Source organism: Manis javanica, chromosome 10, assembly GCF_040802235.1.
Source record: "Manis javanica isolate MJ-LG chromosome 10, MJ_LKY, whole genome shotgun sequence".
Taxonomy (NCBI): Eukaryota; Metazoa; Chordata; class Mammalia; order Pholidota; family Manidae; genus Manis; species Manis javanica.
The window spans coordinates 87,312,024-87,339,868 of record NC_133165.1 but is presented as its reverse complement, the minus strand read 5'-3'; the positions used below and the strand labels follow the sequence as shown (position 1 = coordinate 87,339,868).

Sequence of the window (27,845 nt, the reverse complement as noted above, 5' to 3'; positions counted from 1 at the left end):
AAACCTCTGAGACATACTCAGGTCTGTGTGGTCAGCGCCTTCTTGCCCCATGGGCAGGCCTACAAGGGGAGCCAAATCACTAACAAAGTTGGCTTAGTGAGTATGAATTTGACAAATCAGACATTTAATCACAACAGGTCAAGAAATGTGACAGAGCCATCTCACAAGCAGGATGGTCTTGCCCATGACCTCCCAGGGGAAATAGAAGCCATTCGAGCTCCTGCGTCTTCCTGCTACCACCTTTCACACTTTCTCATCCGTGCCCCTCACGTTTACCTCCTTTGGGTTAAAAAGGTGACCTAACCCTCTAATCCAAGAACAGTCCTTCCACCTGTGCTTTGGATCCCATCCCCTGCTCCCTTTTCAGAAACCTTGTTCTGTCATCCAGTGACACCAAGGACGTGGCAGTGGGAGTGGGCCACCCCTGGTACAGGCAATGAGGGGTGCAGTATCTGTAGAAACTAAAAAAGCATTAATAAAACCAACAAAAAGTTGGTTTGCTTATTATTACCACAATGTCTAGCAATTCTAAGCAGTGTAAGTAATAAAATGCTCCTCCTGCTGTTACAGACAGCTGCGTTGCCCCCTTGGCATGCCGTTGCTGTCAGCCCCCTGCCTCTCTCGTACAGTCGTGCTCTTCTTCTCAACCAGATGCTTCCCCTCAGTAGTTCATCATGCTCATTACTGTTCTGTTAAAAAAAATCCTCCCTTGTCAGCCTCTCCTATGTGTGTATCTCCCCTTTATGACCAAACTGCTCAGAACTGTCTATATTTACTGTCTCTGTGTTCTCAACTCCTGCTCACTGCTCAACCCATTCCAGTCCTTTCTGGAGCTGTCTTAGTGGTCACCACTCTGCCTCTTGAAACACTTGAAAAACTCCTCTTTTTTTTACCTACTTCTTCCTTTTGCTCCTAGTCACCCTTGCAGACTTATTCTCCCCTGTTAAATGTTGAAATTCTCAAGGCAGGGCCCAAGCACTCTTGACTTCTCGCTCTATATGGGTGGTTTGCAAATTATAGCCTGCATCAGAATCACTAGAGGGCTTGTTAATTGATTGTAGGACCCCATTCTCAGGGTTTCTAATTCAGTAGGTCCAGGGTAGGGTCTGAGAATTTGCATTTTATCAGGTTCCCAGGGGATTCTGAGCTTGCTGGGACCAGACCACACTTAGAAAATCAATGTTCTGTCTCTCTAGAGTATTTCAGACATACCTGTGGCTTTAATTTTTGTTTAAATAGGGTAACTTCTAAATATGTTTCTTCAACCCAGATCTTTCTTGAGCTCCAGATCCATAGATCCATCTACATACTTAACATCTCCATTTATATTGCTTGAAGGACTCTCCATTTCAATATATCCATTAAATTTCTGTCTTCTGCACACCATCCCTACACCATCAACCCCTCCATACACACACACACACACACACACACACACACACACACACACACACACACACACACACACACACACACACACACACACACAGAAAACAAAAAATAAAAACACAAAAATCCAGCTCTAGGACATCCAGCCTACTTCTATGATTCTAGTTTTCCCCCCTTGGAGTGAATAGAACTCGCCTCTTAAATCCAATTTGGAGACTTAAAAATCATCCTCAGCATCTCCTTCATTCCCCATCACTTGTCTGTTACCAAGTTCTGTCAGTTTTCTGTTTCTTCATTTTTGGTAGGTTTAATTTTTCTAGGAAATGGTCTGTTTTTATAAATATTCAAATTTATGAAGTTATTCACAGTATTCTATTTTTAAAGCCCCTGCTTTGTTTATATTGTTTACTTATATCTCTTTTCTCATAATCTGTCTTCCCAGAAGTTTGTCTGTTCAAAGAGCAAGCTTTTGATTTTGTTGATCTTTTTTTAGTATGGCATTGTTTTCTGATATATTTTCGGCTCCCATATGTATTTCCTTCCTTGTACTCTTTTTGCTGACTCTTTTGTACTCTTTAATTCCTGAATTGGGTGCTTAAATTTTCTGCTTTCTTTCCTAAGAAAAGTGTTACTTGATTTCACTGTGGTCAAAGAACATGCCTGTACAAAATCTATTCTTTGTTATTTGTTAAGACATGCCTAGTATTTAGTAAATTTCTATAACTCACCTATTCCTGTTTGTTGAGTGGATGGTTCTGGTCCATTAATTCAAAGTAGTTAGTTGTGTTGTTCAGCTCTTATCTGTTCTTAGTAACCTTTCTGTCATTTCTGGGAGAACTGTGTTGAAAAACCTGCACCTTCACTATGGGTTTGTCAGTTTTCCTTGTGGTTCTGTCAAGTTTGGCTTTATGTATTTTAAAGCTATGTTACTACGTATAGGCAAATTAATTACATTTGTGAATTGTTCCTTTTATCATCAGTAACTGTCCCAGTAGTGTTTTTAATCCTAAGACTTAAAAAAAAAATCTCAACTGTCTAGAGTTATTAGACATCTTTATTCTCCTCCCAGCCAGCACAAGTATGTTAATGCTTTAATGTCAGCTAACATCACTCCACATATAAATTTATTATTGTTTTTTACATACCACCTCAATCATGAATTATTGTTATTATTATTGTTTTATGTAGCCAATGATTGTTAATATCTGCTTCTTTGTTATTCCTCTGTATTTCATTCCTTACTCTAAGTTCAATTTCTTTCTTCCCAAAGTCCATTCTATTTTACTTAGATTTTTTAGTGAGGGTGTCTTAGTGGTAAATTCTCTAATTCACATTGATCACTTTCTTTACCCAGTTTTGATCTTCAATCTATTTATGTCTTTCCCCAAAAAAGGGATCAGTTGTGAGGCTCGGTCATCTAAGGTATATAGGTTCTGTAGCTAAAAAAGTGACCACCCTTAGCATATTTACCCCCATTTGTCTTTTTTAATTTAATTTAATTTAATTTTGGTATCATTAATATACACTTACATGAACAACATTGTGGTTACTAGATTTCCCCTATTATCAAGTCCCCACCACATACTCCATTACAGTCACTGTCCATCAGTGGAGTAAGATGCTATAGAATCACTACTTGTCTTCTCTGAGCTATACTGCCTTCCCCGTGCCCCACCCCTACATCATGTGTGCTAATCATAATGCCCGTTAATCCCCTTATCCGTCCCTTCCCACCCATCCTCCCCAGTTCCTTTCCCTTTGGTAACTGTTAGTCTATTCTTGGGCTCTGTGAGTCTGCTGCTGTTCTGTTCCTTCAGTTTTTCTTTGTTCTTATACTCTGCTGGTGAGTGAAATCATTTGATACTTGTCTTTCTCCATCTGGCTTATTTCACTGAGCATAATACCCTCTAGCTCCGTCCATGTCATTGCAAATGGTAAGATTTGTTTTCTTCTTATGACTGAATAGTTCTCCATTGTGTATATGTGTCACATCTTCTTTATCCATTCATCTACTGATGGACCCTTAGGTTGCTTCCATTTCTTGGCTATCCTAAATAGTGCTGCGTTAAACATAGGGGTGCGCATGTCTTTTTCAAACTGGGCTCCTGCATTCTTAGGGTAAATTCCCAGGAGTGGAATTCCTGGGTCAAATGGTATTTCTATTTTGAGGAACCTCCATATGGCTTTCCACAACAGTTGAATTAATTTACATTCCCTCCAGCAGTGTAGTAGGGTTCCCCTTTCTCCACATCTTTACCAATATTTGTTGTTGGTTGTCTTTTGGATGTTGGCTGTCCTAACTGGTGTGAGGTGATATCTCATTGTGGTTTTAATTTGCATTTCTCTGATGATTAGTGATGTGGAGCACCTTTTCATGTGCCTGTTGGCCATCTGAATTTCTTTTTGGAGAAGTGTCTGTTCATATCCTCCACCCGTTATTTAATAGGGTTATTTGTTTTTTGGGTGTTGAGGCATGTTAACCCCTTGTCAGATATGTCATTTACAAATATATTCTCCCATACTGTAGGGTGCCTTTTTGTTCTGCTGATGGTGACCTTTGCTGTACAGAAGCTTTTTAGCATGATGTAGTCCCATTTGTTCATTTTTTATTTTGTTTCCCTTGCCTGAGGGCATATGTTCAGAAAAAGTTGCTCATGTTTATACTTAAGAAATTTTTGCCTATGTTGTCTTCTAAGAATTTTATGGTTTCATGACTTACATTCAGGTGTTTGATCCATTTTGAGTTTACTTTTGTGTATGGGGTTAGATAGTAATCCAGTTTCATTCTCTTGCATGTAGCTGTCCAGTTTGCCAACACCAGTTGTTGAAGAGGCTGTCATTTCCCCATTGCATATCCACGGCTCCTTTATCATATATTAATTGACCATATATGCTTCGGTTTATATCAGGGCTTTCTAGTCTGTTCCACTGGTCTATGGGTCTGTTCTTGTGCCAGTACCAAATTGTCTTGATTACTGTGGCTTTGTAGTAGAGCTTGAAGTCAGGGAGTGTAATCCTCCCCTTTTTATTCTTCCTTCTCAGGATTGCTTTGGCTATTCAGGGTCTTTTGTTGTTCCATATGAATTTTAGAACTATTTTCTCTAGTTTGTTGAAGAATGCTATTTGTATTTTGATAGGGATTGCATTAAATCTGTAGATTGCTTTAGGCAGGATGTCCATTTTGACAGTATTTATTCTTCCTACCCATGAGCATGGGATGTGTTTCCATCTATTGGTATCTTCTTTAATTTCTCTCGTGAGTATCTTGTAGTTTTCAGAGTATAGGTCTTTCACATCCTTGGTTAGGTTTATTCCTAGGTATTTTATTGTTTTTGATGCAATTATGAATGGAAGTGTTTTCTGGATTTCTCTTTCTGCTAGTTCATCCTTAGTGTGTAGGAATGCAACATATTTCTGTATATTAATTTTGTATCCTGCAACTTTGCTGAATTCAGATATTAGATCTAGTAGTTTTGGAGTGTATTCTTTAGTGTTTTTTTATGTACAATATCGTGTCATCTGCAACAGTGACAGTTTAACTTCTTCTTTACCAATCTGAATGCCTTTTATTTCTTTGTGTTGTCTGCTGTGGCTAGGACCTCCAGAACTATGTTGAATAAAAGTAAAGAGAGTGGGCATCCTTGTCTTGTTCCCGATCTTAAAGGAAAGACTTTCAGCTTCTTAAAACTTTCTTCTGGCAGTTACCTCTGTATTTCTAAGTAACATTTCAGTGCTGTCTCTTGACCTTTTTTCAATTTGAGGCATCATTTATTGATTTTTCTACTGTAAAAGATTAGACTTTTTCCCTTACATATTCCTCCCTTAACCATATGGTCACCATACGTTCTCTCCTCCCCTTTGCCCCATGATTCACATCTCCCATCTCACACTTATTTGGGACTGTATGCTTCATATATTACTTTTGTGTTGCTCAGTCAACATTCAGTGCTTACATTATTATGATTATGTAAATATTGCTTCCAGATAAGCCATTTGCTTTTTTTCATAGTTAATCCATCAATTTTATTTTTGTAGAGACAGATCTTGCTGTCATCTATCTACCTGCATGTATCTGAGTTGACTATTTTCTTGTCCTGCCACATGCCTTCATTATCATTCTAGTGGCATTTTGGGAAAGTGTGGGGATAGATAGAAGTTTTTATCCTGCCACGTTTAATCAGAATTCTTTATTCTAACTTTTCTATATAAGGGTTGTTCCAAATTTGTACAAAAATAATTTCTATGAAGCTAAAAGATCTCAGAGACCCTAGTATTTCATCTTGGCTTTTCACCAGCAAGCTGCTCATATGGTCTCCACAACAGCTCCATGAAGTATTGAAACTGGAGGCCTCCTTCCTCTGGGTTGGTCTGGGAAGAGCTCTGCCTCAGCTCTTTTGGCAACTCTCCACTCTTTAAAAGTGCCCTTAGAGGTCAGTGGTGACATCTTTTCTTGGGCCCACATCTTTTGCTTTAGGACATTATTGCAGCTTCTGTTTTTGATGGCATTGGTATAAACATTCCATTCTGCCTTTGTGTATTGAGATTATTTGTGACCTTTGTGTATTTGTTTTTCTTCCTTCATCCTTTGATTTTGCTCTACTTTCTGTATATTTAAATCTGTTTGTCTCCTGCTTCAGAATAGCACCTCACCTTTCACATATTCCCTCTTGGCCTAGGTTTCCATATTAATTTTCCCCAGACCCTCACCTACTGCCCTTCTAGGGATAAGACCTATTAGTTTATGAATATGGTTATGTGTTGACATTCTCCACCTTGTCATAGTAGGAAATTGTGGCGACCCAAAGGCTTTTCCCAGACTTGGATTTCTTTTGTAATTGCTGCTTATTTTGCTAGAGGGTATTTACTCACCAGTATTCCAGTAGCGATACGTACAATGCATGTGCCAGCTGCTCCACACCCCTGTCGTCATAGTTCTTCTAAGCTCAGTCCTGCCTTTAAGATTGTGCAAGTGTATATGTGCAAGTGAGATTGGACAAGTGTATGTGACTGAGGTAAAATGAAACAAAAGAACCTTAGGTTTTATCTGCTCTCTAAAGCCTCTGATAACTCCTCTTGAGTATAGTATGTGACCCTATTTTTCTTAATGACCTTGTGTAGATGTATGAAAATCATGAAAGGCAAAGGTACACAGTTTTGTATAAAACTGTATGGATTAGAGATACAGAAATAAGCAGGCTTTTCAAATTAACATTTAACCATACCCTTTAAATTGGTATCTCTTCATTTTTGTCTTTGTTTTTCTCAGCCGTTCACTATCACTGGTGGAGGTGACAAGATCTCATTTGTTTGTTTATTTTAACCAAAATTGGGTGCCTGGAGTGTATGAGACTCAGAGCCAATTACTGCAGGAAATATAAGATGCATTAAGAACAGACTCTGATATCAAGTAATATATATGCTGTAGTAAGAGAGATAAGACGCATACACAACATGAGACACAAATGAGGATCATAACAGATAGAGTTAAATAAGCACTATAAGAGAGTTCTAAACAAAGTACTGTGGAAATTCAAAGGGGTGTGAATATGAAACCAGATATTGAAATCAGGAATGCTATAGAACGTTTCCAACTATGTAAATATGAAGTAGGGAGTATGCCTCTCTGTGTAAGGCTATAGTGAGGAGGGAAGTGGGATCTACTTTATCTACCGCATTTTGATTTAAAAGTTCCTTCCCAAGTGAGGATCACAGCATAATGGAAAGAACATGGTATTTTTTATTCCAGTCCCAGTTCTGCTCTTTCATTTCCTACGTTTTGATAGTATTCTGTTACTGTGAATGGGAGCGCACCCTGCAGTTAAATCTATCTCCACAAATCTTATCAGAAGGAAGTCCATTATCTTTCTCTTGGGGCTTCTCTTTTCCTCTTAAATTGTCCAAGAACACCCTGGGAAATAGGTAGTGCAGAAGGAGAGGTGTTCAGTGCAGCTTCCATGCCCAAAAGAGAAGAGCCCCATAGACTGCTGCTGGTTCTCAGTGCCTTATGGGGTGTTACTGAAAACTGGTGCTTGCCTTGTGACCAGTAATGCTGACTTACAGGTAAGCCACGCTGGTGGAAGAACCCATTCTGCTCAGTTCAGCAAAGACCGCACTTGGATTCTCAGGACAGAGTTCTTGTACTGTGCTCTTCAGTGTCACATACAGCAATTTTCTTGGGAAGCTCTGGGTCAGGGTCTGTTCACACACCCCCTCCCCACCCCCCCATCCCCCGTTTCAGACCCAGAACCTCTAAAGCCCAGATGCACCTCTAGCCATCAGACAGGTGGCCCCTTTCCTGAAACCACATGCAAACACTGTCATTCCTCCTTCTTCCCAGGTAGTGAAGTTAATCACCTCTCCTTCTAAGGACGGCTGTCCTCAGTGACTCTGTGACTTTAGCTTCCATGGAAATTCCCCAAGTGATTCAAAATACCCTTCCAGGGGGTGGGAGTAGGAGTAGAGGTTCTGTTTATAATGATTCAAGGTGATTATTGACACAGTCTCACTATAGAAAAGCAGACTTAACCTGTGATCTCCTGCTTCCTTAATGGTATCTATCAAATAGTGTTAGTGTGAAGATAAAATGAGATGGTGTGATGAAAGTTTAAAGAGCCTAGAAATGTTATTATCATTGTTACTCTGTTTTCCTGTTTAAATCCCTTCAAAGACTGCTCCTTTGGCTTAAGACAAGTGACCTGACCCCACTTTTATTCTCCAGCTTTATTTTGTATCACTCTCTCTCTCCACTGTGCTTTAACCCCACCAGTCTTTCTCAGACTTGTCAAGGTTTTTCTCCCTCACTGGACTTCTACAAATGCCATGCTTTTGTGTAAAGTGGCTTTTCCCCCTCTCTGTCTGGCTAAAGCCTGCATAAATGTCTCCCTTGAACAAACCTTCCCTGAAACTCACATTCAAATTGAATTCCCCATTATTTGGACTGAGGGCTTTGTTCTTTTCCTTCTCAGCGCATAGCACAATGTAAAAGATCTACATGAGCTGGTGATCGCTTATTTAATATATTTCTTCTCTGGACCCCAGCACCAAGCCTTGTGAGCATGTCTGCTCTGCTCACTCTAAAAGTTGAGTTATTATGTTACTTGATTCTCAGAGCACTTCCTGTTTCACTCCAATACTCTTACAGGTGAGAATATCTGTTAAATCATAGGCAGAGTTGAAAGCCTGGCTCTCTTCCATCTTCCTGAATGGAAGTTTTGCATAGTTTTATACTACCAAATATCAGCCATTTCAGGTTATCACTGTTATTGTGTTCAAACAGTAGAATCATAGAAGACTCTGATGTCTCTCTCTGTATATACATACAGATCATTGAGAAGGAAGGCTTTGTGTTATAGAAGAAATTAAAAGTCATGGTTTGTCTTAAACTTAGTGGTTATAAGCCTATAGCATCATCACTATTTAAACATAATGGTGACCCCTAGTGGATATTCTGTACAAGAGACCAGAAGATCAGGAACCCCCAAACTGGCGCTGTCACTGTGTAATAATCATTTTCTTTGGATTTCAAGTATATTTCACACTAGAATTTAGAAGTTTTGATGATGACTTAATTTGTGAGGTTAGCAGTGCTCATTACAGCAGTTACCTGTAGTTAGTGTCTTTTAAGATTACTTTGATTAATACGTAACTCTTTCTACAGACAAAAGAAATAGTAAAGAACTACAGAATACCTCATCATTACCTCATTCCAGCTACTTAAGGGATTTTATGTTCCATTTGATCCTTGTAATTATATATAAACAATTTGTGTGTATATATATATATATATATATATATAGTTGCAGTCATGTGCATATTTTAATCTTTTATCACTTGACGTTATTTCATTTAGACTTTCATGTGTCTGCATAGGCAACATATTTTTCATTTTATGTGGCATGTAGTATCTCATGTTGGTACATATATTAATTCTGTCTTTAGTTTTAGTTTCTTGGTAGTAAAACTGCGTATCTACTCAAAATATAGAAATCTCTCTTTTGGGGCTCCAGGTGATTCCTGAGATCTGGTTGGAGTGTGAAACCCTGGCCAGGGAATGATTCATCTTTAAGCAGCATCTTGTCTGCCCATCTGACATTGGACATGCTGTTAAATAATGTCCTGCTGTGCTCCTATGTCCCCATATTGTGCCCTCTCTTTGAGGAGACTTGGGGGTACATTGTTTCCTGCCCTCTTCCATGATGAATTACCTTGCCTGGCAAGTAAGCTAAAGTGGAAATAGCCTTCCAAAATTCTTTTAATCCATCCAGGACATAGTTTCCTCCCCCTCACCTCCAGATATGTATTGATTTGCCGATTGCTTTTGGTCAAAGAAAAAGGAGACAATTGATTTTAGAAGATTAGGAAATCCTGGTCATCAAGTCATAGTTTATTTAGGGAGCTGAAAACTGAATGTTATTTTACTTTATTTTGGTAAGCAACTGCTCAATGTGGTATGACCTTCAAAGTAAGAAAATCCAATATCATTTTTATTTTCTTCTTTACATTTAACTATTTCCTTGGTGTTCTGTAATGAACATGTGTTATTTTTGTATTCTGAAAATAGAACTTTCTAAATTATGGAAACCCAGTAAAGCCTATGGAAAAACATGAAACATCCAAAATCTGATCACTTAGAGATAATTGTTATTAACATTTTACATCTTACTGTATTGCTTCCAGTTTTTTCAGTGCACATATAAAATATATTTGTAAATCTTATCTCTTAAAACATAAACTTCAATACATGGAAATAAAAATTTATAGAATTCTTATGAATTGGAGAGTGATTATTCACATGCGAAAAGTAATCTACAGGGTTTCACTATTAAGAACCCCCTCCCTCCAATTCTACTTAAAGTGATTTAATTCCTAAGAATTCATTTTACTATTTTTTCCTTTTACATATCTTTTAGACAGACTGTTGAACCAGAAGCAGGTACACTGCACATTTGGACTAAGGTTGTCCTCTCAGAAATCCATGTCGTTGCCGCACTGTTCTTTGGGCACCTCAGGAATGTCCACTGAACAAACCTGTCACCAACCACCTACAGAAACTGCAAATCAACCTTTTGGTTTCACTTCTTCCAAGTCACAATGAAATGTTTGTCATGATTTTAGACCCCAAAGAGACCTGGTATGCTTGGATAGCTAAATCCCTGAGTGGACCGAGAGAAGCACTGCAGGGTGTTGTGCAAATAAATGAGCCTCCGCGAACAGTGTGTAGTGAGGCGTTTTTTGTTTTTTGTCTTCAGAACCAGTTCAGTGGATCTCTTCACTTTTGTCTGATTCTTAATTCTCTTCAGATATCTGTATTTGGGTTAATATTGCCTTTTGGCTTGATCTCTGATAACCTCTAAGTAATCCTGAGTGGAAATGTTCATTTTCTATAATTTCTGCCTCCAACAAATGTGTCAACTCCCAGTTTCCCTGCTCCCTGTCATGTCATTGTAACCATTTTAATTCTTTAGTCTACATTATCTTCTTTCTCTTAATTAATTACCTTGAAAAATACAAAACAAAAGCATAAATGAGAGAGGAGTGGTAAAGCATACATAAACCTTTTGTGTCCATGTTTTGTGAAATGAGAATCCATACTCATTCTTTTCATCCTTTGGATTACTAGCTAACTAATTCGGAAGCACCATGTTTCTTAGGGTGGTTTGGTCTGTCCTAGCAAATTGCTTATTTAATTAAAAAATAATCAGTGATGGATAATTCAGTTATATATTCATTATAACCCCCCCCCCCACACACACACACACAAGGAATACAATGCTAATGTTTTAAACTTGGTACTCTTAAGTCAAACCTTTTTCTCTGTGCATAGTTACAAGCAAAGTAGCTCATGTGTGCTAATCTGATTTCCTTCCTGTATTTATCATCTGACCCTGTAAATAAAAATAGCCCCTTTCTATTTTTTTGTTCTCTATTTAAAGTTAATTGGAATATGTTTTAAATAATTTCTCTGGCTGAATGGCTGACAACTTTATTTGGAGGGGCTTTTTGCAGAATATTTCACATGAAGGCAGGTGGTTTTCTTTTTTTAAACTGTTGTCTGTTCACTGTAAATCCTGAAGCATTTAGAAGCTCCTAAACTAACTTATTAATTTTGACTGCTTTCCTCTTAAGAGTCTTGTGAGACAGGTTGAGAACTGGTGAAGTTAGACAGACCCTGGTTAAAATTGTGGCTCTGTCATTCCCTGGCTCTGTGACTTTGGATAAAATAATCCATATTTCTGAGACCTTTTCTGTAATAAGTTGTTAGTGACAGTGCTGACTTGTAGAGTTGTTGTAAGAAATAAGTGAGATAAAATGTGAAAATTTCTATATGCACAGTGCCCAGCACAAAACAAACACTTAAATGTTAGCTTTTATAGTTATAGCTGAGTTGGTAAGCTTTTGCTGTAAAGGGCCATGTAGTAATTATTTCAGGTCTGGAGGACCATATAGTCTCTGATGGCACTACTGAGCTCTGCCTCTGTAGTGTGAAAGTTCCCATACACAATATGTAAACAGATGAGCATGGCTGTGTTCTGATAAAACTGTCAAAACAGATACGGGCTATAGTTTGTTGATTCCTGTTTTAGAGTAGTAAAACTAACGAATGGAACAAGGTATGAAAATATTAAGAACTCAGTATAGCTCTTCTGTGAAATAGATTATCAAGAAAATCAAGTTGATTAAAGACTTCCATTTACAATTCCAGACATTACATTTCAAAATCTCCATGTTAAAGTGTTCTGCTCAGTTAATATATTTTATAATAAAAATCTCAGTTACCAAAACCCATTAAAAACAACATTTCTAGATTCATAAAAACACTTCAGTGGAGAGTGTCCTAAAATACACTCTCCCTTGACTTCTTAAAAATAGTAAAAAAAAATAACCTAACCACTAAAAAAAAAACAGTCTTTTAAATTGTGTCATGATTTTGGGGCTCAGGAATTTGGCAGGGCTCCGTTGGGAGATTCTTACACTCCACTTGGTGCCAACCGAATTTGTCAAGTGCTCTTCACCTGGTGGATGGGCTGGTGCGGAGGGTGCAGGATGGTGTCACTCTGATGCCTTGGCAGGTGCAGGGCTCAGCAGGGACTGTGGACTGGAGCTCTTACTCATGGGCTCTCCATCATGCTGCCCATTTTCTGAATGCTCTGATGTCATGATGAGTCTCAGTTCCTGTAGTACTGTAATGTCCTCAACTATTATTGGGACTATTGCTTGCACTCCCTAAACCACTGGGCTTTCAGTCTGCTTTTTAACTTTTTGGCTTTATAAGCTGATTGTCAGCTGTGGTATGGAGCAGTGCATTTGCTGGATAGGTGACGTCTTACTACAGCAGGCACTTAATTTGCTGTGTGTAAACTGCCTTGCTCGGCACAACTAAGTACTGATTGAGAAACAAAATACTCCTTAAAAAAGAAGAAAATCCTACAATATGGATGTGACAACATGGAAGAATCTGGAGGATATGATACTCAGTGAAATAAGTCACAGCACAAATCCTGTGTGATACCATTTATATGTCGAATCTAAAATAGTCATACTCAGGGTAGCAGAGAGTAGAATGCTGGTTGCCAGAGGCTGGGAGAAGGGGAAAACAGGGAGTTGCTACTCAAAGTGTAAAAAGTTTTAGTTGCAAGTTGAGTCCATTCTAGAGCTCTGCTGTACAGAATCATGCCTATAATTTACAATACTGTATTATACACTTAAATTTTTGTTTAAAGGGTGTATTTCATGTTAAATGTTCTTGCTACAGTTAAAAAAATGACTTAGGAACTATCACCATTTGGAAAAGAAGGCAGTAAAGTATCAGAGGTCTTTCTCCTGCTTATTTACTCCTTTCCCATATTCTTGAGAAAACTGAATTCTTGGGAAGGCAGAATAGGGGGGCATGCCAGGGACTGGACAAGGACAGGTTCAGTGGCAGTTCCAGTTAGAGGAAGGCTCATAGACTCTACTTGATGCTATGTTTCATAAGAAGCACACTAGTTCTGCTGAAATGATATGCTTATTTGGAATAACTTATAGTTGGGAGGCTAAAACTGCCCAAACTGTTCTTTGTACCACTGTAGGATTAGGGGATCAAATCCACCCCCATTCCCCTGTGCTACCTATCCTTGGAGTCTCTGAAAGGGCCTTTTCACTTTACATAAATCTTCTTGCTATTTCTCTCCTATCACCTGTTGATAGTCATAGTTCTAAGGTGATTTTTTTTTAGCCTGGATATCTTTGCATGTATATTAAAAGTTCTGTAACCCTTTACTGTAGATAGGGGTAATAGTACCTACCTCAAAGTGTGGGAATGCTGGATTGTGCTCAGAAAACAGTAGCTGTACTTTTATTGGATAACCATCTTCCAAACTTTCTTTTTTAGAAACTGATTCAGCAGTACAGAAAGAACATAGAAACCAGACCCCTGCTTCATCTGCAGCTCAGACTTCCGCTCCTTCTAAGTACCACCGAACTCGATCTGGGGGAGCCAGGGATGAGCGATATCGATCAGGTGAGAAGAACTGAAAATTACCAGTGCAATAGTTTCTACTGACTTGTAGCGTGAACTGTGTATCCGGAGAACTTCCAGTGTTTGAAGTGCCAACAGGTCTATAGTAATTAATTCATCAGCCATTTATTGAGTACCTATGATGTGCCAGATGTAGTAGACACTCAGTATTTGCTTGGGATATATCCGCAAATAAGAGATTTCTGCCCACAAGGACAAGGGGAGCCAGACAAGTACAAAGGCAATGTGCACAACTAAGAAAGAAAGGGCGGAGCTCTGTGAGCACTGTTGGAAGAAGCTGGTCTTTCTGTGTATTTGCCAGAGCTGTTGATAAACTAGTTTCTTGGCACTGAAACAAAAACTCAACAATGAAATTTCGAATTAGTAAACCCTTAAACTTTATTTCCTCAGACCCAAAGTGTACCCCTGGGAAGGGACAGGCAACATGCTGTGGCTGACAAAGGAAGCATGCTCTTGCCATACCCTGGCTGGGACTGACAAGCAGAGAAACAAATTACAGACCCTCAGGAGGATGTGTGGTGCGGCAAGCCTGACCCATGCCCATCTACTGTCCACTGCACTGAGTCTGGATGACACATTTATTATTTTAAGAAGTAGCGGAATTAAGTCAGAAGACTAACTGGAATGCTATTTTACTGCTCCAGATTTTTTCTCCCTTGTGCTTGCCAAGGTTGCCTTAACCTTTCACTGAATTGAAAAGCAGGGTGTATATCACATCTTCTCAGAAACTGCTTTAGAGAATATGAAGAAAGGACATGGCTGCAGAGCCACATCAGCCTTTTTGTGAGCTGATTTTATTAGATGCATATTTTTACAAGTTGGAAGGAAAGAATGAGAAGTGTTTGATCAAAAAAAAAGAAGTTGTATGGCACACCAGAATTTCCCCCTTATACTTACCCTGGTTTTGTGTGATCAGGGGAGGCTTTCCCACAGAGTCAGCTAAACCATGTCATGGGAGACAGCAAGAGTTAGGGAAATGGCATCAGATAGTAGACCTGAAATGAGTTCATTATGGCTAGAACTTAGAATGCAACAGCCCAGAAAGATATGGCGAATGAGGCTGGAAAAATTACCAGGGACCAAACCTTGAGGAATGTTGAATACCACTGAAGGATTTTTGGCAGAGCAGTAACATCGATTTGAGTTTGTTCTAGTAGCTTGTGCCAGCTGTAGACTCCACACTACCACTACTGTGTCCCAGTGCCTGCCACTGGGCCTACTATATATAATAAGTAAATTGGTATTTTGGAGAAAGGAAGGAATAAATGTAATTTATTTGTTTACGAATGAATTAGAGGGAGGTAAGGGTAGATATGGAAAAGTGTATCAGGAGCTCCTATTTGTTGCTAAGACCCAAACCTGATTTCTCTGGCACGTAGTGTTGCCTTTTGAGGCTGGTGTCCAGGTACAGCAGCATCAGGTTTCAAGCAGTGCAGAGAGGCTTAAGCCTCTACAGTTCTCATCCCTGGCCTTCTGGGAGTTGTTTTTTTTTGTTCGTTTGTTTTTACAGCAAATAATAAAAGGATTAGGAAGGAATCAAAAAGATGATTCTCTACATCCTAGGTCCAGGTTTACCACATACAGAATAAAGTTTTATGGGCTCAGTCAGTAGTGTAAAATTTTGACCGTCACCTACTAAAACTCATCTGTGATATCCAGCCCCTGTTCTTTTACACTAATTCTTTCAGATTTACCCACACAGCAGAAAGTATATCACATATCTGATATGTGGATCTGATACTATTTATCAGACTGTGGATTCTCTTGGTTAGGTTGCCATGGGTATTGAAGAAGGTTTAATAGTGGGGTTTTGGATATTTATCTCACTAGGACTTTTTTTTTAGGGTAGAAGCAAAAAGGCCAGAGATAAAAGTAAGGAAGAAAAGGTGATTTAAACACCGTGAAGATATTTAAAGCTATGCAAGTGTTGAAATACTGTCATGAGGGGGAACATGAAAGAGGAGGCATGCAAGCATGGATTTGGATGAAAAATCGGTTTTCAGTACATTAGGAATTGCTCGACTCAGTAGCAAAGGAAATCTCAGCACATTCTGAGAATTGTAGCTTCTATAAGTAAGAAGAAACCAACAACAGTAGCAGAAGTAGAGCAAATAAGTTGAAGAAATTTAGGAAAGTTAAACTTCACCTTTTTGCCATTCCATTCATTTCAGGAAGGGTTCTGTTTACATGTCACATGCAAACTGGATTAAGAATGTAGGGTATGCTTAGTAAAAATTACAAGCATTCAGAATAAAGTGATGGGTACACAGAAAGGATTTAATATGCATATCAGTGAGTATAACTGGAAAATTCTCTTACTTGATGGAGGCTTATTAACACCTATGATATTTCAACCAATCATAATCAACTCTAAATAGGCTTATTGTTTCATGTTTCAGACATTGTGCAAAGAATTTATATTTATTCAGAGTTCAGAACATCTGACCCGATTCTGTTGTTTGAGCTTAGCCAAGAATGTCTGACATTTCAAATACACTTATTCAGTACCTTAATTTTCCTGCACGTCAAGGCATGCCATACCTTTCTACACCTAAGTGTTATGGTCACATTTGTAGAAAATACAGAGTTGATGCCTAAGATGAAAAGTGATCTGATTGATGGTAAGTCATTCTGACAACTCCTTTAATGTTAATCTTTTGAGCAATTAGCTACTTCAAACAACAAAAACAAAACAGGACTTTTAAAAGGAGAATTTGTATCACTTTACTCAGCTCAAACATTAGTGCTGGGAAATGACACCCAGCTTTCATGTGTTCTGGCAGAGATGTCCAGTGTCAGTCGTGTCTGGGGACTGAACTTTCTAAGTGATTTCTTTATCAATGATCAAGATGAATTGCATGCTGGTGAATGAGTCAAATCCTGTTAAGAGAGGTGCCTGTTCTTATCAATACAGTAACTGTCAACACCTCCTTTTGACATGGGCCAGAGCTTATCGTGTTGGAAAATAGATGGGTGGTTCGATTAGTTTTATCGTCTGATGCTGTGAATTCTTATGGCAAAAAGCAACATGACATGCTCCATAATTATTAATTATCCAAGTGTTATGGGCTTTCTAAAGCTTGATTAAGCACGAATAATTTCCTAGTTTAGCAAGGTTTCTATCACATGTTTCATATCTCATGCAAGAATACTTTTGGAAATGTAGTATTTTTTGATCAGTAAGTGTGAGCATTTGATATGCTGCTGTTCTGTTGTTGAGAAAGTGCTTTTCCTCAGTATAAGCAGTTAATCGTTTGTTTTCAAGACAGCTAAGAACCATAATTCTATCTACATAAGAAGGATAATTTCCACATTTTAGCTATCTGAAATCAGGATATGTTCTAATATATGATGACAACATCATTGGTTCAGTAAAATGTGACAATCTTGCTTCAACTAAATAAACCTCAGGGACACTAAAATGGCATAGTAAAAATGAAGGCAGCATGAAATTATTTCATTTCAGAGCCAAAAGTAAGGTGTACTGTGGTCTTAAAAGTACCAGTACAACAGTTTGGCAGTATCTTTTAAACCTCAAATATTCATACACTTTGACCCAGAAATTGCACCTTTAGGAATTTATTTTATACAAACACCTAACAGATGTACACAAAGATACATATACAAGAATGTTTGTTGTAGTATTGTTCATAACAACACAGTGGTTAAATAAGTTATAGTAGGTCTACACAATGGAATTCTATGAAAACTGATTTAAAAATTCATAGAAAGCAATGAGATACATTTATTTGTGCAGATATGGAGAGATGTACAAAATATATTTTTAGGAAATAAGTGCAAGATAGTACGTAGCATATAATCCAATTTTTGTAAATTATTAATAATAGTTACATAAATTGTTAGGTTTACAAATACTGAAATCTATGTTTAGTATGTACTAAAGTATTGAGGTGGGATTATTTTTGGGAAGTGGGTCTGGGGAAAATTTTCACTTCATCATTATGTGTTTAGATGTTTTTCTCAATATGTACATTAATATTTTTTCCCTTTGTGGTAAAATACAAAATACACATAACAAAATACATATTAATTTTAAAGAACAATAACAAAAGCTTCTTTTTATTGAAATGTAATTAACACATAACATAATTTTAGTTTCAGGTGTGTAACATGATTTCAATATTTGTATATATTGTATATATTGTGAAATGATCACCACAATTAGTCCATCTCCACATATAGTTACAAAAAAATTTGTGTGTGTGATGAGGACTTAAGATTTACTCTCCTAACAACTTTCAAATGTGTAATACACTATTATTAACTATAGTCATGATACTGTCATTACATCCCCATGACTTATTTTATGATTGGAAATTTGTAAAGCATAGTTTTTAAAGTGATAGCCCTGGATAAATGATTTAAAGCCTTAAGTCAATTATTGTTCTAAATGATTTTTACTCTGAAGTATGGTTTTTTTTAATTTTGCTATCATTAATATACAGTTACATAAGCACCATTGTGGTTACTAGACTCCCCCCATCATCAAGTCCTCACCACATACCCCATTACAGTCACTGTCCATCAGCAGAGTAAGATGCTATAGAATCACTACTTGTCTTCTCTGTGCTATATTGCCTTCCCTGTGGCACCCCCTACCCCCGCTACATTATGTGTGCTAATCATAATGTCCCTTTTCCTCTTACCCCTCCCTTCCTACCCATCCTCCCCAGTCCCTTTCCCTTTGGTAACTGTTAGTCCATTCTTGGGTTCTAGGAGTCCGCTGCTATTTTGTTCCTTCAGTTTTTCTTTGTTCATACACTCCACAGGTGAGTGAAATCATTTGATACTTGTCTTTTTCCACCTGGCTTATTTCACTGAGCATAATACCCTCCAGCTCCATCCGTGTTGTTGCAAATGGTAGGATTTGTTTTCTTCTTATGGATGAATAGTATTCCGTTATGTATATGCACCACATCTTCTTTGTCCATTCATCTACTGATGGACGCTTAGGTTGCTTCCATTTCTTGGCTATTGTAAATAGCACTGTGATAAACATAGGGGTGCATATGTCTTTTTGAAACTAGGCTCCTGCATTCTTAGGGCAAATTCCTAGGAGTGGAATTCCTGAGGCAAATGGTATTTCTATTTTGAGTTTTTTGAGGAACCTTCATACTGCTTTCCATAATGGTTGAACTAATTTGCATTCCCACCAGCAGTGTAGGAGGGTTCCCCTTTCTCCACAACCTCACCAACATTTGTTGTTTGTTTTTTGGATGTTGGCTATCCTAAATGGTGTGAGGTGATACCTCAATGTGGTTTTAATTTGCATTTCCCTGATGATTAGCGATGTGGAGCATCTTTTCATGTGCCTGTTGGCCATCTGAATTTCTTCTTTGGAGAAGTGTCTGTTCAGATCCTCTGCCCATTTTTTAATTGGATTTTTGCTTTTTGTTTGTTGAGGTATGTGAGCTCTTTGTATATTTTGAATGTCAACCGCTTATTGGATATGTCATTTATGACTATATTCTCCCAAGTATGGTTTTTTTTTTAATGTGATGTTGGTAGCTAAACACAATGCTAATTTCCTGTCACCTTAATTGAGAATTTTTTCTGTCTAAATCTGGAATAGTGACATTTGTTAAGGTGACTGTCACTGTTGCACCACAATCATTTCATTTCTTTATTAATAATCTTCCCTCGAACCAAAGAACTTAGATTGATGTCAGTTCAGCTCAGCAAGCATTTCTTGTTGACTTGCTGTGATTTGAGCACAATTTAGATGCTAGTGCAACACAGACGAAACACAGAATCTTTTATATAAGGTGGTGACAACATGGAAGAAGGGCTGACAGGAAGGAGCCTGGACATGGGTACTGTCAACAGCAGGCTTCATGAAGATGGTGAAGTCTGAGCCATTTTGAAGAATGAATAGCTATTTGCTATAGAGATATTTTAGACTAAAGAAATATCATTTGTAAAGGCAGAAGAATGTGAAATGCAAAACTAAATTTTCCCCATCTGCATACCAGGTAGTGCCAAAATTAATGTGTTACCCTAATGTTCCAGAACTTAAGAGTTGCTGCCTCTTCCATATTGAAAAATGTTAAGGTGGTTTGGTACCTTACATATTGGTAAATACGGCATGCCTACTTGTTGGCTTGGAGGTAGCTCCTTTAATTGTACATCTCTACTTAATTAACTCAACCTACCCAGACATTTGCTTTTCAGTCTGTCTCTGTCTGTCTACCTGTCTTTCTATCATTCTTCTATTTATCCTAACAGGTAAGGGCACTTGGTATCTGCACCACTGGTCCTTAAAGCCCAGCTCTACCACTTATGTACTATGTCTTAACTAGTTCACAAAAGCAATCGAAAAATAGGAGCAGCTACTTTAAAACTGTAAAGTAATGTTTTCCACATATCTTTCTGGGAAAGATGAAAAAAGTCATCCGTTGTCCACAGATGTGGGGAATTTTGGATACTCTTCCTACCTTGTTGGTAGAAGTGTTATTTTTTTTTTATTACTAATACAGTTGGATATTTTGGAGTGTATTTAGTGACCATATATGCTTCTTGTGTAAACTACGTGTCCATTGCCTAGGCCTATTTTTTTTAAACTGGGTTGTTTGTTCTTTTTTTCCTTATTTATTTGCAGGAGGTTTTTTAATCCTAAGGATGTTAATATTTGAATCATTTTAGAGGTGTTAAAGACTGCAAATAGACGAGAGAAATCAATTCGAGATGTAAGAATTAGAAAAGGTACATATGCAGTTGATATGATAATTTATTTAGAAAACCCAAGAGAATGGATGCAGTTCCATTTGTCTATTTTTTGCTTTTGTTACCTGTGCTTTTGGTGTTGTATGCAAAAAATAGTACCTGTTCCAAGGATATGAAGCCTTTTCCTCTTGTTTTCTAGTTTCAGGTCTTTTGTTTAGGTCTTTAATGTATTTTGAGTTTATTTTTGTATGTGATGTAAGATAAGGGTCCAACTTCATTCTTCCTCATGTGGATAGCCTAGTTTCCCCAACACCATTTGTTGAAGAGACTATCATTTCCCCATTGTATAGTCTTGACACCCTTGCCAAATACCATGTGACCTTATATGTGAGGGTTAATTTCTGAGCTATCTGTTTTGTTGCATTGGTCTATACATCTGTCTTTATGCCAATATTATACTGTTATGGTTACTGTAGCTTTGTAATATGCTTTGAAATCAGGACATGTGAGGCCTCTAGCTTTGTTCTTCTTTCTCAAGATTGTTTTGGCTATTTGAGGTCCTTTGGTTATTTGGGGTCCTTTGAGATTACATATGATTTTAGGATGGTTTTTACATTTCTTGAAATAGTGCCATTGGGATTTTGGTAGGGATTGCACCACATCTGTAGATCATGTGGGTAGTAAGGACATTTTCACAATATTAACAATATTAGGTTTTCTGATCTATGCACATAGGATATTTTTCCATTTATTTGTGCCATCTTTAATTTCTTTCAGCAATGTTTCATAAGGTGCAAGTCTTTCACCTCCTTGATTATGTTTATTCCATTAAGTATTCTTTTTGATGCTATAGTAAATGAGATTTTTCTTTCTTTTACTTGTCAGATGTTTCATTATTAGTACTGAAAAATAAAGCTGTTTGTATGTTGATTTTCTGTCCTGCAATTACTGAATTTGTTTATTGGTTCTAAAAGGTTTTTTGTTGTTGTTGTTGTTTGTTTTTTTTTGTGTGTGTATGAAATCATTAGGGTTTTCTACATATAAGATCGTGTCATTTGCAAACAGAGTTTTACTTTTTCCTTCCCAATTTGGATGTCTTTTTTCTTTTTCTTGCCTAATTGCTCTGGCTAGAACATCCAGTCTTATGTTGACTAGAAGTGGTGACAGTGGACATCCTTGCGTTTTTCCTGATGTTAGGAGGAAAAGCTTTCAGTTTTTCCCTGTTGAGTATCATGCTGTTTGTGGGCTTTTCATATATGTTATTTATTATGTTGAGGTAATTTCCTTCTATTTCTAGTTTGTGCAATGTTTTTATTATGAAAAGGTATTGAATTTTGTCAAATGCTTTTTATACATCTATTGAGATGATACTATTATTTTTTCTTTTGTTCTGTTGATAGAGAGTACTACATTTATTGATTTTCCTATGTTGAACCATCCTTACAGCACTTGGTCATGGTATATGGTCCTTTTAATGTGCTGTTGAATTGTCTTTGTTAGTACTTTGTTGAGGATTTTTGCATCAGTATTCATCAAGGATACTGGTCTGTAGTTTTTTTTGTTGTATCTTTGTCTGGCTTAGGTATCAGGATAATGCTGGCCTCATAAAATGAGTTTAGAAGTGTTCCCTCCTCTTCAATTTTTTGGAGGAATTTGAGAAGGATTGGTTTAATTTTTCTTTGTTTTGTAGAGTTCTCCAGTGAAACCTGAGCTTTTGTTGGGAGGTTTTTAATTATTAATTCAATTTCTTTATTAGTAATTGGTCTGTTCTGATTTTCTATTTCTTTGTGATTCAATCATGGTAAGTTTATATTTCTAGAAATTTATCCATTTCTTTTAGGTCATACAATTTGTGGTACACAGTTATTCATAGTGGTCTCTTATAATCATTTTTCATTTCTGTGGCATCAAATAAAATATTTCCTCTTTTAGTTCTGATTTTAGTTATTTGGGTCTTTTCTTTTTCTTAGTTAATACAGCTAAAAGTCACATTTGTTCATTTAAAAAAAAAACAACTCTTATTTTTGTTAGTTTTCTATTGCTCTTTAAAAATTCTGTATTTTGTTAATTTTTGCTGTAATCCTTGTAATTTCCTCCTCTTGCTAACTTTGATTTTAGTTTGTTCTTTTTTGAGTTCCTTCAGGTGTAAAGTTAGATTTTTGACTAGAGATCTTTCATAAGAATTAAAAAAACAAAACAAACAAAAAAACCTTTTGCAGCATGCACAGGAAGATGGTAGAGCTGGTGCCCAAGTCCGTGATGTTCATGTTCCTGGGTAACATCTGTCAATCACCTATTGCAGAAGCATTTTTCAGAAACTTGTAACTGACCAAAACATTTCAGGTAATTGTTTCAGTGCAGCGACATCCATGTATGAAACAGGAAACCCTCCAGATTACTGAGGGCAGACTTGCAAGAGGAAGCATAGCGTTCCCATGGATCACATTGCCTGGCACGTAACCAAAGAAGACTTTCTTACATTTGATTATATACTATGTATGCATGAAAGCAATCTGAGAGATTTGACTAGAAAAAGGTAATCAAGTTAAAAACCGCAAAGCTAAAATCAAACTACTTGGGAGCTATGATCCGCAAAAACAACTTACTATTGAAGATCCCTGTTACGGGAATGACTCTGACTTTGAGATGGTGTACCAGCAGCATGTGAGGTGATGCAGAGCCTTCCTGGAGAAGATTCACTAGGCAGGCCATCCCCACGGACTCTGTGCTTCCCGGTCAAGTGTCATAGTGTAATAACTTCTGTGGCTCAAGGCCGTGGCTATTTCTTCAGTGACTTAGTGGTTCTTATCTTAAAAAATAATTATAGTTGGAACTCAGTTGTGTTTGTCAGAAGAATAAATAAAACTTTTTGATTCAGACAGTTTATGGGAACATTAAATGTTCTTAGACTAGCTGAGCCTTCCACTTTGCCCCAGTTACAAAAATAGTAGAGCAAATGAAATAGAACAATAAAATAGAGCATAATGAAGTAGAACATTACTTTAAGGCCCAGGTCAGCATCTCAGCCCATGGAGACTTAAAAGAAATCTGCTTTTCTTCTTCCCTAAGTTTGTGAACGTAACAACAATGAATGCCTTCTACTCCCTGCACTACCTCTGTGCCAGGCCTTTCCTTGGACATGCTAGATGGGAAGTGTTAATTCACACTCATAGTGTACACGTGTATATTAAAGAGCTAGGAAAGATTTATGGAATTTAATCTTTAGTATCTGTAATAATTTCTCATTGTCTAGTTTATTTCTTAAGAAAGTCATCTTATTTGCTCCCAGTTGAACCACTTTGCCTCCAGAAATTTAATTATATCTAGAAAGAAGGATACTTGTATGTTGGTTTATGGTCAGTTTGAGGAACATGTCTGCTTTTATATGCACATATACCCCAAATGTTAAATATAGATAAACCAAGGTAGAAAAAAATGTAAAAGTTGGAAAAAGTTCTTTTATATTGGAAAGTTGAAGTGTTAATATGTTAAATAATTCTCTTTCTGTCTTAGTTTTAGGCAAGTATCAGCGGTTTCTGTACAGTTTGAGATGACTCATCAAAAATTCATATAGATGTATGTCAGAAAGGATTGTTTTCAAAATTAGATGGGTAAATTATATAAATTCAACTAAGATACACACAAAAAACCCTTTTGCTTGTCAATAAACCACCACAAACAATGTCAAAAGACAAATGACAGACTGAAAGAAAATATTTCTATATATCTTAGAGATAAAGAGCTAATATCCCTTACATTGGAGGAACTCTTAAAAATTAAGAGAAAATAAATTAAGAAATCCAATGGCAAAATAGTCAAGTGACATTAACATTCATTTGACTTACACACAAGTGTTAAATGGCCCTTAATTCCTCTATAAAAATGTTTAATCTCACTAATATAAAAGTACATATTAAAAGTATACTGAGATCCCATTTCTCAGCTACTGAACTGGCAACAATCAAAAAGCTAGATAACACTCTGAAGGTAAGGTTATGGGGAAATAGGCACATCTATACATTGCTGATAATAATACAATATGATAAAACTCTTGGAGGGAATTTGACAAGATGTAACAAAGTAAAAAATATATCCACCTTTTGGTTTAAGAGGTTCACTTGTAGGAATTTACCCTGAAGATGTACTCTCATCAGTATGTAAGTATATTTACACAAGGCTGTTGTATCATTATTTGTAATTGTAAAATACTGGAAACACTTAAATGTCCACATGTAGGGTAGTAGTTAAATGAACTATGGTATGTAATAAACTTCCATGCAGCTTTAAAAGTAGATGAAGATCTCTGGTAGCTGAGACACAATGATTTCCAGGATATATTGATAAGTGAAAAAAGCAGTGTAAAAAAATATCTATTATATGCTACCTTTTGATGAAAGACAAGGGAAGTAAGAAGACAGACAAGTACCTGGTTAGCGGAAGGATAAAGCAATAACTAAGGGGATTGGTTGCTTATAGGGAGTGGGTGGAATTGGGGGCAGTGACACATTTTTAAGTTTACCCTTTGGTATATAGTTTTGGCTTTTAGAACCATGTTAAAGGAAAACTGTTTCTCATCGCACACCATGTCTGACACCAATCTGTGCGTTTTCCGCACCAAGCAAGTCTTCAGTTCCGCACCAAACAAATTAGGTTTCATGAAAATTAACTTAATCATGACCTTACCTGGAATTAGTGCAGACCTCATGGTTTAAGGGAGGGCACATTCCACAAGACTGCCCCCACCTTCAGACACCAATCATAAGTAGTGAATTACCACATTACCCACACTTGTGTTCAACTTGGCTGTATCAGGGTTCCCATAACTCCCCTCCTTAGGTTCAGTAATTTGCTATTATGGGTCACAAAACCCACGGAAATACTTCACTTACTATTAGCAGTTATTATAATGGTTATTATAAAAGATACAAATGATTGTCCAATGAAGGGGTACATAGGGTGAAGTCCAGAAGGGTCCAAAGTCTGGGAAGTTCTGTCCCTATGGAGTTTGGGATGTACCACCTGGCTGGCATGTGGATGTGTTCACCTATACAGAAGCTCTCCAAACTCATTTATTTAAGGTTTTTATGGAAGCTTCATTAAATGGATGTACTTGCTTTAATCATTGGCCCTTGGTGATTAGCTCAGTGCCCAACCACTCTCCTTTCCCTGAAGGATGGAAGGATGTGGCTGAAACTTCCAATCTTCTAATCATGCCTTGGTCTTTCTGGTAACCAGTGCGTATCCCAAAGCCCAGGAGACCCACCAAGAGTTGCCTCCTTAGAACAGTAGGCACTCCTATCACTCAGAATATCACAAGGAGCTCAGTGCCAAGAACCAGGGCAGAGACCAAATGTACATTTCTTATCATGTCATATAATGTTTATTCTGCATAGAGACCTATGAAATATGAAGAAAAACAAATGAATCTAACTATATTATTCAATAGAATAATATACCTACCAAAGGGGAAAGCAGGAAGAACTAATCCAGATAGCTTTTTAACATACTTTAACTCAGTTTAAAGTCATAAAGAACTGCAAACAAATATTGAACTCTAGTTAGATGTATTTTTCATTACAATATAGGATAGCAATTTTGAAACTATTTTTTATGTTTTGTAGGATTGAGTCAGTGAATGAGTAAAACATATTGAGGATATTGTGAACCAGGTTTCTTACTGTTCAAGGAGTTACAAATAGAAAAGGGGAATGAATTATGTGGTGTTGAATTGGAGGTATTAATGCAAACTCCTGGTTTTTAATATAGATAGACATATATTTGTGAATATTTGTGTTTATGTTTGTATTCTTTTATTCACTGAAAAGGCTTAGAAGAAAGATACTCCAACCACACTGATCACTCCTAGTTCTAAGATGTTAGTTTCTAAATACCATTTTCCACTAAGAGGAGCCAGGGCTTCTTGGAGAAATGTACAATTCCAGTGCTGGAGCAAGGAATGTACAAGATGGGATTGGAACATCTTGTCTTCGAAAACAAAGAACTTCTCAAAATGACAGGAATGTGTCACAAGGACATAAGAGCCATTTGGAAGGACCTCCTATTGGAATCTGTAATAATATGAGCATCAAAATAAGAAATGATAGCAGAATACTCATGGAATAAAATGAGAATCAATAAGGCCACACTAATATAAATAAATAAATGGGAGAAAAGAAAAGCCTTTTCTTAGAATACAAATTAATAAATACAGAAGGACTGATAGAGTTGTAAAATCACCTTTTTGGTAACCATTATAGTAGTAATTGATTCAGCCAAGAATCACCAATGAATGCTTGAACTAATGGGTGAAAGTTTAATGATGAATATAACATTTAAATAGTCTCAAAAGTATTTATCCATAAATTATTTATTAGTTAAACAAAAGGAGAATAGTATCTTTATAATGGATTGTCTTAGCAGATACTATCTTAACCAAGTAATCCAAGTTACTATCACCAGTAATGGGGCAGATGCATTCTGACATCATGTTTTGAGAAGATAACATTACTTTTATGGTATTCCTGCTGAAATGTGTCCTCTGACTCTAATTATGTGGAAATATCAATAAATCAAAATTGAGGCACATTCTACAATGTAGCTAGTCTGTCCAAAAGTGTCAAGTTAATGAAGACAAAGGTTGAGAACGTAACTCTTTCAGATTATAGAACCATAAAGAGACATGACAATTAAGTGTAATGTGTGATTCTGTATTGAGTCCTGGATCAGGAACAAAGGGGGAAAACTATAAAAGACAATATTGGGACAATTGACTAAGTTGGATTATGGGTTATGGGTTAGGTAATTTTTTTTTATTAAGGTATTATTGATATACACTCTTATGAAGGTTTCACATGAAAAAATAATGTGGCCACTACATTCACCCACATTATCGTGTCCCATCCATACCCCACTGCAGTCACTGCCCAACAGTATAGTAAGGTGCCACACAGTCACTACTATTTGCCTTCTATGTGCTATACTGTCTTCCCCTTGATCCCCATCATACCATGTGTGCCAATCATAATACTCCTCAATCCCATTCTACTTCCCACCCCACCCGCCCTCACACACCCCTCCCCTTTTGGTAACTGCTAGTCCCTTCTTGGAGTCTGTGGGCCTGTTGCTGTTTTGTTCCTTTAGTTTTGCTATGTTGTTATACTCCTTAAATGAGGGAAATCATTTAGTACTTGTATTTCTCTGCTTGGCTTATTTCACCGAGCATAATATCCTCCAGCTCCATCCATGTTGCAAATGG

At 37.2% G+C, this 27,845-nt stretch overlaps 1 protein-coding gene and 1 pseudogene across 3 annotated transcripts in view; both read left to right on the top strand.

Moving 5' to 3' along the window:
• Positions 1 to 27,845, top strand: part of DIP2B (disco interacting protein 2 homolog B) — a 242,338-nt gene that overhangs the window by 125,971 nt on the left and 88,522 nt on the right. For all 3 annotated transcript variants that reach the window (XM_036992561.2, XM_036992559.2, XM_036992557.2), the window contains exon 3: positions 13,760 to 13,888. In XM_036992561.2, the coding sequence (XP_036848456.1) occupies positions 13,760 to 13,888 (129 nt within the window). The remainder of the gene's footprint in view (positions 1 to 13,759; positions 13,889 to 27,845) is intronic.
• Positions 13,895 to 27,600, top strand: LOC140843614 (low molecular weight phosphotyrosine protein phosphatase pseudogene; annotated as a pseudogene).